Source organism: Orycteropus afer, unplaced genomic scaffold (genome assembly GCF_000298275.1).
Source record: "Orycteropus afer afer isolate SDZICR_OR568_19922 unplaced genomic scaffold, OryAfe1.0 scaffold00244, whole genome shotgun sequence".
Taxonomy (NCBI): domain Eukaryota; kingdom Metazoa; phylum Chordata; class Mammalia; order Tubulidentata; family Orycteropodidae; genus Orycteropus; species Orycteropus afer.
Genome location: NW_006921831.1, coordinates 1,011,526 through 1,024,897, shown reverse-complemented (window position 1 = coordinate 1,024,897; position 13,372 = coordinate 1,011,526). Strand labels below are relative to the sequence as shown.

The window sequence follows — 13,372 nt, the reverse complement described above, 5'->3', positions numbered from 1 at the left end:
TTACGAGTTTTCATACAACAATACTTTTTGCTGCTGTACGGTGAGTGAAGGATGTAGTAGAAGGTCTCCCACCTGGGCCCAGCTTCCCTCCTCATCCTCCTGAGGTTCCGCGGTTACGGATGCAAAAGAACAGAACTATTAGTGTTGGTGAGCTTAGGGAGGCGGCAACTGCACTTCGCAGCCAAGGTGCAGTTGAACTGAGTGAGCAGGTTACGAAACTCAAAGCTTCATGCAGAGTTCATGCCGACACCCCCCCTTTCTCATGCAAGCAGCAGACTCCCACGCCAAGCACACGCATGAACAGAGACAGCGCAGGTCAGAGTGGCACAGCACAGGGCTGAACAGAGGTCCCCTCAGGGAGAGATGAACTAAGTCTGTTCTACAGGGACTCAGTCCCTGAACTACCTGCGAACACAGTTCACACACTAACCTGCAGGAAGCACTCATCCAGAACAACGTAATGTGAAATAACCTTTTCCCCGACAGAAAGGCACAGGACCCAGACGCTCACAGGTGGAAAGGCACCGCGAGGCACCCCGCAGCGTGCCGTGACTAACCGTTTGTGGTGTGGCCGTAAGAGTTTCCATCTCTTCGTGCGTTAACCAGACATTTCCTGTGGTCTAAGGTGACCCAGGGGTGCCCGTCCCATCCAGGGCAAGGAAGCAGGACAGAGAGGAAAGGTGGGCAGACAGGTAAGCAACAGCATGGAGGGGTGGGGTGAGGCCCAGGTCACAGTTCTTAGGCTTTTCATTTCAGTGTCCACAGAGAAAATGACGGAACCCCGGCCCCACCTTGTCATCACTGTCCGCTCAACAACGCAAGGACAGAAGCACATGCCTTCCAGAGTGTCAGAGCCCACGCTCACCCCCGAGGGGGTCAAATAAAGAGAAGAAAATTAATTTTCTACTCGTGGGATTTTAAGATAATTCTCAATTGTTAATTCAGTATGTTTAAGATACTCTTATCCACACAAAACAAAGAAGCAGCACCAAACTCTTGCTCTGAATTACGGGAGCACTGTTGATAAGCAGACGGTGTCTGCAAGGAAGGGCCCCCTTACGTGGCCGCCCAAAGCTGGGGAGCCGAGGAGGCTGAATCAGAAGCACGCCCGAGGATGTCAACGTGCCCAAGATAACAGTCCCGCTGGACAAACAACAGACGGGAGACGAACAATCACACTGCTCGCCTCCTGCTCGCTGCCTGAGGGAACCCAGTGCCGTCCTGTGCCCGACCCAGCGCAGAGCGTGCCTTGTCTAGAGTCTGTTCATTGCTGGCCCTAACCAGCATTCAGAAGGAGCTATCTCTGTGGAGCTAGTTCATAAACACTCCGGGGAATCCACAGCCCCACCTCCGCATCTAGGAAACCCCTTACTACAAGAGTCGGGAAGGGAACCGCCAAGGACGCTGTTCGCTCTTCCACAAAAGTCAGGGAGGGAACCACCAAGGTCATTCACTTCCATGAAAGTCAGGGAGGGAACTGCCTACGCCACTCACTCTTCTCGCCACTCACTCTTCTCGGAAACAGCTGGGGAGGGAGCCACCAAGAAGGCGATTTACTCTCCCACGAAACAGATGGGGAGGGGACTGCCATGGTGCCACCCAGTCTTCCACGAGGGTCAGGAAGGGAACTGACAAGAAGCTGTTCACCCTTCCATGAAAAAGTTGGGGGGGGACCCAAGCTGCTGTGTTCACAAGCTTCCACTGGTGAGCACCCGCTGGAGCAAGAGGCCAAGACAGGGGCTCCTGCCGGCTGCTGCGGTCTCTCGCGCATGACGTGCAACGAGCTGGAAGCCCTTAGTGCTGGTGTGTAAAGTGACTGTGAGTCCTGAACAGCTACGCTGTTGCTATTGCTACTATTGCTACTGCTCCAAGTTCCGCCATGTGGGTTCTTCCTTTCTGTTAACGGGATTTGTTTCTTCTCCAAAGCAGATATAAAGCAAAGAGTGGGTGTCAGCCAATGGAAAAGATTAGGGGTCGGCCTGCCCATCATGTTTTTTAAGACTAGTCTGTAACTTTCTACGGTAGGAATAGCCTTTTCAAGGATGTTCAAGGACTTCCCACAGGAGGAGGCTGAGCACAGCGGATGCTTGGCACACGCTTGTACGTTTCTGGATTGTGAAATCCTCAGCTCCGGTCTATAGACTGCCACCAGGTCACAACGCACCGAGAGAGCGAACAAGTCAGATGTAGTAAGACACTGCTCACATACAACTGGGAAGCTGGTCTCTGCTCTTTTCTCCCTTCCAATTTTTACAAAATATTGTCCTACAGATTGGAATTAGGAGGAGGGAAGAGACAGTTCTTTAGGGACCAATGTTGATGAACAGGTAAGAAGCATCCCTTCCAAATACGTCAGCTCTTTCTAAATGGATACATCTCGGATGCCTGGTTCTCTGCGGGAGAAAAGATCTCCGTGCTGAAACTTCTACCCACACACCACCCTACGGCCGAGCCCACACACAGGCTGAGTCAAAGAAGCCAGAGAGGGTCGGGTGGGCTCACTCTCAGACGCCACAATGGAAGTCCTAAAGAGAGAAAACTCGTCTACGGTGCTAGAAGTCAGGTGGGAAGAGGAGACTGAAGGGAGCAGGAGGGCCCCCAGGCCCTGGGGAAATCCCCATTTATCTGTGGGTGCTGGCTCTCCTGGGGTGCTCTTTTACACTATAACTGCCTTGGCCAGTATCCTCTCGCACAGTCACTAACTCGGGAGGCCCTGAGTTGTGCCAGCCCAGAGGTGCTTTGGAGTGAAGGCCTGGGGGCGTGCTTCAGAAAGGCCAGGCCCTTAGAGAGCCTGTGGGACAGCTGTGCTCTGCACGCGTAGGGTCACCGGGAGTCAGAAGGGACTCGGCAGCGGCTCACGATTTGGTGTGGATCCTGGGTAGGCAGTGAACTCAAGGAGCCTCAGCATCAAATGTGAACTTAAATGTGAACTTTTCTTTTCCTTCTTTAAGAGGCCCTTAGCCTGATAAAATTTAAATACATTACCATGTAAGTTTGTGACAATTACTTTTCTACTTCTAAAAAACCCTTGTTTCTCTACCCAATGACCTTGTTGAAAAGTCCAAGAAAGTGCTGTTTAACTATGCGCTTCTCACGACTAAGCTCTAGGGTTCCCGAACGCGAACGCTGGGAACCAGAGCGTCACTGGAGTGTCCGAGGGGAGCAGGAGCAGCGTGGACAGGGAGCTGCTGCCTTCCTGAAGCTTCCCTCCCTCTGGAAGCACAAGTGCATGTCCCAGCTACGCACCGTCCTGGACGTGGGTGGGGCCGACGGGCTGGTCAGGGACATGATCTCCTGGATGGCCAACCGCAGCTTCAGCCGGTGCAGGGGGTTGCTGATGCCGATCTCCCGCTGGATCTCTGTGTCCGACAAGGCCGACATGATCGCCCCACTTTTCACGTTGGCTCGGCAGGCGGCCACGTACCAGGCTGGCATCCCAACCCAGAGCTGCAGACAGAGAAGGTAAGGGCAGAGTGTCACGGCATCTAAGAAGGGATTCCTACCTTCACACGATGCAGCACACTCAACAAAGCATGAAACAGTGACATACCTCCAGCCACACGACAACCGTCGGCCCGTCCCACTGTGCAAAAGGCAGACCCTGTCTCCGGGCTTCCTCAAGCAATTCATGCCTGCAAGGAGCAAGAAGTCAAAACAGAACAGCACCATGAGATGCACATGTAAGACAGGGTGCCAAACGCATCCTCTGTAGAAACTTCCCACAGTATGACTCTTACGTCCACGTCAGGTCTGTGCAGAGAGTGCCTGGGTTTGCCTGGTCAGCAGAGCCATCTCCTCACACAGCAAAGAATCACCACCAATGTAAAACCAGAAGAAACTTCCTGCCCCAGGTAAGAGCAGGTTCCAGGGAAATGCACCCCCAGTTAAGCAACACTTAGCAAGAGGAACCCAAACCTGGGTCCAAACAAAGAAGCCTATCTCCGGAAGAGCCCCTTAACATTGAACAGGCTGTGGACACAAGTAACAGTTGACTAGAGCAAGCGCGTAATGAGTGGGTCTTGGCCGTTTCCACTCTATACTCCTATGTAGCTGACTAGAGTTGCTGCGTGGCACAAATGGGGAAACATTACACCACTAACTGAAAGGGTAGTTCGAACCACCCCCCCACTGGGACCTGTGGTGCCAAAAAGGCCTGGCAATCTGCATCCAAAAACTCCACTACTGAAGTCGCTACGGAGCACAGTTCTACTCTGACACGCTTGAGGCCTCTCCTAAAGTCAAGGCTGACTGACAGCAGCTGCTTTATTCAGTTACAGGGCCTGCTCGGTCACCAGGCTATCCGTGGGCGAGCCCACGGCTTCACATCAGAAGACTTTAAGTCCCTGCCACTCCTCTCAGTGCCCACGGGGGAGACCATGAAGCCCTGGATCCGAAGGCAACTCCAGCGTCTGCTGGGAGGACAGCGGGCCCTCCTGGTCAGGCAGATGCCTTGTTTTTAAATATCCAGACTGGCATTTGACCACACTGTACATTGTATCTTTCAAGATGACTCTGTCCACTAGGCCTTCATCTGCTCATTAGACAATGCTATGGACTCTGTGACACTAACCTCAAGCACTGTCTGCCCATGTGGCTTTCAAACCAAGACTGGTATTTTCAAGACAAAAAGCAGAGGTGGGAGGATATGACTGGGGCTGAGAGGATGGGCACACTCAGAGGGCATCCTCGACTCACAACATACTCCAGTTACAATGAGCTAAGCCAAAACGACGACTGTGTGTGTGTGCACACGCGCACATTCTATTGTTACTAATACGTACAACACACAATATTGCAATGTGTGGTCTGCCAATGTTGTCATTCGCACATGTTCATTGCTATGATTTATAAAGACACTAATTATAAAAGGCACTAATAATGAAAACTTAAAAAAAAAAAAAGGTACTCGACTTACGTCAGAAGCGACTGATGACAGTTGTCAGAATGGAACCCCTTTAGTATCACTAAAGCAGTAGATTGCCCAACCTTCCTTCTGAGGAGTGGCTGGTGGGTTTGAACTGCCAGCCTTCTGGTTAGCAGTCAAATGCCTTAGGCACTATGCCACCAAGCTCCTATAACATACTATAGGACCTTTTATTTCTAAGGGTAAATACTGGCTCTTCAATAAGTGTAAACAGGAGCAGACTTTAAGACTCTGACGTCTGTGTTGAGAAGCACACCTTCCTGAGCCAATCCCTCCACCTAAGACCCAGTAACTGTTCCTAACACAACCTCAGGTCCCCAAGGAGTAATAAAAGTCTCATTACCTGGGCATAATCACACCAGAGAATGCAACAGCCACCTCGGCGTCCCCAGGAGAATCAAGCACAGTGAGGTTTCCTAATTAAAACAAGCAAAGCCCCGGTTCTACATGAAGAAGGAAACTGAGGGCACCCCAAAGTGTGAGCAGATGCCAATGTGCTGGAGGACAGAGGGCCTCACCACGTGAAGGAATCACCCACTGGCTGAGACGCTACTCTCTTTCCTCCTTCAGATGAATTCTCCTCACAGCCAGCGGCTGTGTCTGATCACACGGACAAGCCACAAATCACTGCCGGTGAGATGTGAACTCTGACAACGTGGTCAGGGACAAAGTCCTCGAACGTGCCCGGACTGACCAAGGCTTCCTAGTGCCAGGCGAGAGGGGCCCACGGGTCCTGCTCACTCAGAAGTCAACTCAGACACTTTACCACACCTTCCCTCAATCACATGTCACGGACACTCACCATAAAACCGGAGCATGCGTGTGGCACGCATGTGACCCGAGGGCTGGCCAGCTACCATTTCAGAGCACGGCGCTCTGAGCCCCCTCCACCCGCCTTCTACCTGGTCTTGGGGAATCTTTTCTGGAAAGAGGAGCTTTTGATCAGGCCCAGGCTCCAGAAGACAGCTAAGGCCCTATTGTTGTTGTTGTTGTTGTTATGTGCCATAGAGTCAAACCCGACTCATAGCGACCCCTCCTTGGGTTTCCGAGGCAGTATCACTACAGAAGTAGGATTGCCCAACCTTCCTTCCGAGGAGTGGCTGGTGGGTTTGAACCGCCAGCCGTCTGGTTAGCAGGCAAGTGTCTTAGCCACTATGCTACCAGAGCTCCCTCACCCAAGCTAAGGCCCTAGGGCAGGAAAATGCCCTGGAGAGACTTTGGAAGGCGGGGCCGAGGGACAGATGACTCCAGCTGGGTGGCCCAGGCCTAAGTCACCCTTCCACCGTCAGTCCCTAACCCCTGGGTGGGCCATCGCCCAGGGAGACTATTAGAGCCTCATTTTTCTGTAGAGGTGACCGTCCCCAACTCTGTGCAGAGGAGCAGAGGGAGCAGCTGTGTAGGTGAGGGTGGGTGGCAGACACTGAGTCCGAGGGGCCCTGGCCGGGCCACTCCTGCTTGCAGTGTGTCTTGGCTACATCAACAGAGACTGCCCTCCTTTTTCTGCTTGCCCTAGAAGCTGGGCTTCAGTGGCCTGGTACTGAGTGCACCTGACACTGGGAAAGCCCATCCCCTACCCCCAAGACTTACACAGGTTAAACGCTGTGCAGAACGGCCAGTCCCCGTGCTGCTGCTCTAATAACCAGCAGCCCATCCGTGGTTCCTGCTTTACTCCAGATACAGACATGAACACGTTAGGCACTCCATGCACGACAATGTCTCACGGTGGGAGACAGAGTTCCTCACTAGACAACGAGACCTCTTCTCCCAATTAGCTGTGCTGACTCAAGATGATGGGACTTCTGATGACGTCTGGGTATTTCTCCACTTCCCACCCCTTCCAGAAGCTTTCCAGTCTCTGGAGGCTCTGGGTTTGAAACCCATACCCCAAGAGGACACTGGGCTGCACACCACCTGCCTGAGGCATTTGCCACGGAGAGGGCAGGGTTGCTGTCACTCCTCTCTGTCCTCTGCTATGCAGCACCTCAGGGCAGGAGTGCCGTCTCACTCTTAGTTCTGTGTCCTCAGTTTACAGAGGACCACAGGGGACAAGCCTCAGGGCTCTGCCTCTTGAGGAAGAAGGTGGGTGGCCATGGGTCCACTATGGCTCAGTTTCAGATACTGCGGCCTTCCGTTCCCTCATCAGGATCAAACACTGGTCCCAAGGCTGACTTTAATCCTCCTGTTCTAATGGATGCCATGTTTCCCGGTCTTTAGGATCTGAACTTGAAGAAGAAAGAGGCCACAGAAATACACTATGCTCCAGGGGAGCAGGCACGCATGCGCAAGAAAGCTGTGTAATTTCTGAAGTGACAAACATGACCTAAGGACAACGTAAGCTGACAGTAAGGCTGTTTTCACAGCAAGGAGCAGCTGTGAGATTCTGCTGACTGAATACACTGTGTTATCTCCTCCCTTTACCGTCCCCATCCCCAGTACATGGCTCCACTGTTAGCAGACCAAGACTGCTGATGGCGATGGGACTGAGCGCCAAGAGCAAACTAACTTTCAGTTGTCAAATGCAGCTCTGTGAGGTAGGCCCGACCGTGCCCAAGCCGCCTGGGCCTGCTCGCTGCTGCAGTCCCAGCCTGACGTGCCAGGCAGAGGCCAGAGCCGGCACTCGAATCACAGCCACAGAGACGCTCGGGGGGGCTCAGGTCACACCGCCCTCAGCACAGCAAAGCCCAACCCAGCTGACCCCAAGAACGCACTGTGTCATCTGAAAGGGAAAGACGGGAGAAGGCTACTCCAAAGTTACCAGAGATGCCGAGCTGGGAGACATGAGGAATTCTACGCATCCTGTACGAGCATCAACCGGTCTCATGAACGTGATTGCTGCTGTCTGCTGCTGTGGAGAAGGCTGGGATGTAACCGAACCAAACACTGCCCCGTCCTGTGCCACGTTCACAACTGCTGTTGGAGGAACATTAGTGTTGTCTAATGCTAAGAGCTACCACTCGTTTGTCAGTTTGTCAGAATGTGGTGGTGCGTGTTGCTGTGAGGCTGGAAGCTATGGCACCGGTATTTCAAATCCCAGCACGGTCACCATGGTGGACAGGTTTCAGCAGAGCTACAGACTAAGACAGACTCGGAAGAAGGACGTGGCCAGGTCCATTTCTACAAGAAAAACTACCCATTGAACCCTTTCTGGATAGCAGGGAAACCCTGAGAAAAATACCAGAAGATGACCCGTCAGGTCGGAAGGCATTCAAAATACAACTGGAGAAGAGATGCGTCCTCAGAGTAGAGGTGAGCTTAAAGACATGCAGGGAGGAAAGCATCCAGGACCTTCATTTGCCGAGTGGCACAACTCAAAATGGGAAGAAAGAGCCGTAAATGATCATTAATAATCAAAACACAGAATATATGAAGTATGAATCTAGGAAAATTGGAAGTTGTCAAAAATGAAATGGAGATTGACATCCTAGGCCTTAGTGAGCTAAAATGGACTGGTATTGGCCACTTTGAATCTGGCCTATGATGCTGGGAATGACAAACTAAAGAGGAGCAGCGTTGCATTCATCATCGAGAACATGTCAAGGTCTGTCCTGAAGTACAATGCTATCAGTGATAGGATAACATCCATACTGAGTATATCTATCTACGAAGAAGACCACTAAATACGACTATTACTCAAATACAACAACTAAAACCTAAGAGAAAGAAATTGAACACTTTTACCAACTTCTATAGTCTGAAATTGACCAAACATGCAATCAAGATGCACTGATAATTACTGGCGATTAGTATGTGAAAGGGAGCTCTGGTAGCACAGTGCCTAAGGTAATTGACTGCTAACCAGAAGGCTGGTGGTCCAAACCCACCAGCCACTCCTCGGAAGGAAGATTGGGCAATCTACTTCCGTAGTGATACCACCTCGGCAACGCAAGGCGGGGTCGCTATGAGTCAGGTCTGACTCGATGGCACATAACAAGAAGTATGTGAAAGTTGGAAACAAAGAAGCAGCATAGGTAGTTGGAAAGTATGGCCTTGGTGACAGAAATTATGCCAAAGATTGCAAGACAGAATTTTGCCCGAGAAACCACTGATTGATCGCAAACACCTTCTATAACAGCATAAATGGTGACTATACATGTGGACCTTGCCAGACAGAATACCCAGGAACCTAATCAACTACATCTGTGAAAAGAGATGATGGAGAAGCTCAATACCATGAGTAAGAACCCGGCCAGGAGCTGACTGTGGAACAGACATCAACTGCTCACATGCAAGTTCAAGGTGAAGCTGATGAACTTTAAAATAGATCCGTGGGAGCCAAAATACGACCTTGCGTATATCCCCCCAAATTTAGAGACCATCTGCATGATAGTTCTGATGCACTGAAAACCTGCAACCAGATACCAGACAAGCTGTAGGATGACATCAAGGACACCACACATGAAGAAAGGAAAAGGTCACTGAAAAGAGAGAAGACCAAAATGGATGTCAGGAGAGACTCTGAAAGTAACTCTTGAATGGAGGGTAGCTACAAAATGGAAGAAATGCTGAAGTCTAAGAGCTGAACAGATGATTTCAAAGGGCAGCTCAAGGGCAGAAAGTATTATAAATGAAGTGTGAAGAGACCTGGAAATGGAAAATCAAAGGGGAAGAAAATGCTCAACATTTCAGCCTTCAGTATGGATCACACCTCAACATAAAGAAATGAAACCCTCCCAGACCGACAGGCAACATCAGGATAAATGCAGAAAAGAATGAAGTCGTCAAGCAAAATTTCATTTGACTCGGATCCACAATCAATACCCACAGAAGCAGCAGTCAAGAAATCAAAGGACACACTGCACTGGGCCCATCTGCTGCGAAAGACCTCTTTAAAGTGCTGAAGAGCAAAGATGTCACTTTGAAGACTAAGATGTGCCTGACCCAAACCATGGGTCAATCTGTATGCTAAGCAAATAATCCAAGAAGCTGGACTGTAGGAAGAGGAATGTGGCATCAGGATTGGAGGAAGGCTCATTAACAACCTGACATATGCAGATGACACAACTTTGCTTGTTGAAAGTGAAGATGACTGGAAGCACTTAGTATGGATTATATCTCAACATAAAGAAAATTAAAATCCTCACAACTGGACTAATAAGCAGCATCACGACAAATGGCAGAAAGACTGAAGTTGTTAAAGATTTCATATTACTTGGTTCCACAATCAACATCCATGGAAACAGAAATCAGATGTTGTACTGCACTGGACAAATCTGCAAAAGACCTCCTAAAGTGCTGGACGGGAAAGCTGTCTCTTTGAAGACTAAGTGCCCCAACCATGGTATTTCCAATTGCCCCATATGCATGTGCAAGCCAGACAAAGGATAAGGAAGACCAAAGAAGAGCTGATGCTATTGAGTTGTGGTGTTGGTGAAGAATGCTAAAAGTACCATGGACTGTCAGAAGAATGAACAGATCTGTCCTGGAGGAAGTGCAGCCAGAATGCTCTTTAGACGTGAGAATGGCCAGACTTCATCTCACCTACTTTGGTCATGTTGTCAGAAGGGACCACTCCCTGGAGAAGGATGTCATGCTTGGTAAGGTGGAGAGTCAATGAAAGAAGGGAAGGCCCTCAACGAGATGGACTGACACAGTGGCTGCAGCGATGGGCTCAGGTATAGCAAGGAGCATGGAGCTGGTGTAGGACTGGGCAGTGTTTCATTCTGTTGTATATGGGGTTGCTGTGAGTCAGAGACAGCCTGATGGCACCAAACGACAACAACGTGAAGATGGTTAGACCCTTCAGTCAAGTCCTCACTACACATGTCAAACATAATGTGTCCGTGAAGCTCTCATATGTCAGCTTCTCATACTTCACTTAGGTCCCTGAAAATTCTCTAAAAGTGAATTTCAAAGTTAAAAGCATACTTTTGTGCTGAGTCAAGGGTTAGTGAAAAGAAATTCTTTCTGAGAAACATATTTTGACTCTTAAATCCATACTCTTAAATACCACAAACGTAAGGTGTGTCCACACTGCTCCCTCCCCAGGGAAGTCACAAGGTCTCACAGCGGCACACCAGGTATGTGTCCTGAAGGTCACCTGGCCTCAGGCTCATGCCCCTGGTGACTGAGATCACCCTGAATGGTCAGACGAAATCCCCCAAGTGACTCGGGACTCAAGCCATGTATCATCCCACATGGAACTACAAAGCATGGAGAGCAATTTAGCCATGAGCCACAAGAGCTGCCGGTTCAAGGCTGACAGCATCCATACAGACACAGCCACTGCAGAGACCCCCAACAACCAACTACCTCACGCCTCAAATCAGCACAAGATCGAACCAAAGCCTGGCCTCACACCTGGCCACTCAAGCAGCCTTCTGAGAAATGCAAACGCATTTAAAAACCAGAGTCTAACATTCCAGTCAGACCACACCGGTTTTAATCCTCCACGAACTGCAAGCATGCGGGGTGGGGTGGGAGGACAAGCCTTGCTGTTCACATCGTAATGGGATGAGGATGTGAGATCCCACATGAGCAAGCCCTCTCCCAGAGCAGCTCTGGGACAGAGACCCGGCCCTCACGCTCAGTGCCCATCAGCGTTTGGCGGTCACCTGGGTTACCTCAACATTTTACAGCAGCACTAATGACAACGCTGGAGTTCCATGTTGCCATTGAGCAGTTTGCACATTTACAAGAACCCAGTGTCCCTGCCGTCCTGATGGCCTAACAGTTATTTTCACCTGACCGGCAGCATGTCAGTCCAGTCACTATGGTTCTGGAGCAGAGACCCGAAGTGCAGAGGACTTCACAACAGAGCACACAACGCTGCGGACCAGCCGGCAGGTCTTGGCGCTGAAGATGACAGTGCCTTGGGCCGGGGCCCTGGGGGTCCAGAATAAGGCTGGAGGCCACTGTCCTCGTGACCAGGCCCCAGGCCAGTACTGGACTCTTGGGACACCACTGAGAGCCATGTGGCTTTCCCTGCTCAATCCATCAAAGCAGCTGTGTCAAGTGCTGTCCTTTGTCCTCAAAGCTCTGCCTTGCCACCCAGCATCTACCATCTCTCCTCCATCCTGTTCCAAGTTCACAGCCCCTGAACTTGAACACACTGCCTGCACTTTGTTGCAGAAGTGGGTTTTATTTCACTCTCAATTTGTCAGTTCACTGGGTGTTGTTTCCAAGGACCTAGTTCATCTGCTTCATCTGGTTTTGGGCACAGTCACCCCATAAACCTCCCGTGCCACACAAAGACCTGATTCCCCTCGGCCCAGGGTAGCACAGTGCCTGCGCGCCCCTGCTGAGACGGTCCTCTCTGCCCGGGGTGACACAGTGCCCGTGTGCCTATGCTGAGATGGCTGCAATCACAATGACTTATTTTCAGTTTTGAGACTTAAATCAGAATTAACATCTAGTAAACAAACTCCGCAATCCGGAGTCTGAGACAGGTGTGCAGACCCTCTGGAAGGGGAGACAGGGCGACATAACCAACGAGGCACTGTTGTGACCTCAGGGACAGCCCATGGGAATGTGGTTGTTAAGTTTGTGTGTCAGCTTGGCTGGGCCTGGTTGAGTAACTGGGCAGCTGGATGTAGTATTCCCCATGATGAGACTGGTAATCAACTCCATGCTGGAATCTACTGTGATCAGCTGAGTAGCTACCTTAGAAATGTGGTCTGCTTCCCATATATAAAAAATAGCTTTGGGAATAGTCTCTAGCTCATGGCACACTTGAACCCTGCATGCAGCTGTGTCACTGTTCAGCAGCCTGCCATGCTCTGCTGACCTTGGCACTTTCAATGGACTTGAATTAATGGCCTGCCCTGTGGTTTGGTAACATTGGGACTGTGCCATTTTATTTGTCGACCTTGGGCTTGTTAGCCTCAGCAGCCAGTAGCTGCCTGACTGAAGAGATGCTGCTATCTTCAGTGGGCTGGGAACAAGAGGCAGAGCTAAAGCCCAAGGCTGAGGGGCTTTCACATAGCCCCTAGAGCCTGGCACTTTGAACTTGGACTTAAAACCTTCCAAATTATAAAAGAATAAATTCCTGTTTCTTCAAGCCATCCCATTTGTGCTATATTCTTGTCAGAGCAGCACTTAGTAACCACAACAGGAAGACACTGCATTTCCTTTCACCTCAGACACTTGGTCTTTGCCCTTTGTTCCTGAGGGAACCCTAAGCCCTTGGCATTTCCTGAGCAACCACATTATCCAGACCACCCCAGAGGACATGTACAGACGACCCCCTGGCCTGGCCTGGCCTGACTGCAGCTGGCCTGGGGTGGGGATGGGGGCTGCACCAATCCGTCACAACTGTGAAGCCAGTAAAAGCACTAAGCTCCCTGACAGGTGAGATACATCGAGGCATGTGAGATGGGACAGGGACACCCTGTGCCAGGAACCTCCCAGACCTCGCCACGGCACCCCTATTCCGACCCTCTTCCACTGTCATAAAGCCACATCGTAAGCCGGGTGCTTCCCAGGAGCTCTGTGAGTGGCCCAGCGAATCCT

General features: G+C 50.7%; 1 protein-coding gene across 1 annotated transcript in view; it reads right to left on the bottom strand.

The window, feature by feature from the left end:
• Positions 1 to 13,372, bottom strand: part of PPFIA1 (PTPRF interacting protein alpha 1) — a 140,421-nt gene that overhangs the window by 12,144 nt on the left and 114,905 nt on the right. The window contains exons 21-24 of the mRNA XM_042782115.1: positions 3,551 to 3,632; positions 3,247 to 3,447; positions 558 to 620; positions 73 to 99 (exon numbers count right to left, since the gene is read on the bottom strand). Of these exons, the coding sequence (XP_042638049.1) occupies positions 73 to 99; positions 558 to 620; positions 3,247 to 3,447; positions 3,551 to 3,632 (373 nt within the window). The remainder of the gene's footprint in view (positions 1 to 72; positions 100 to 557; positions 621 to 3,246; positions 3,448 to 3,550; positions 3,633 to 13,372) is intronic.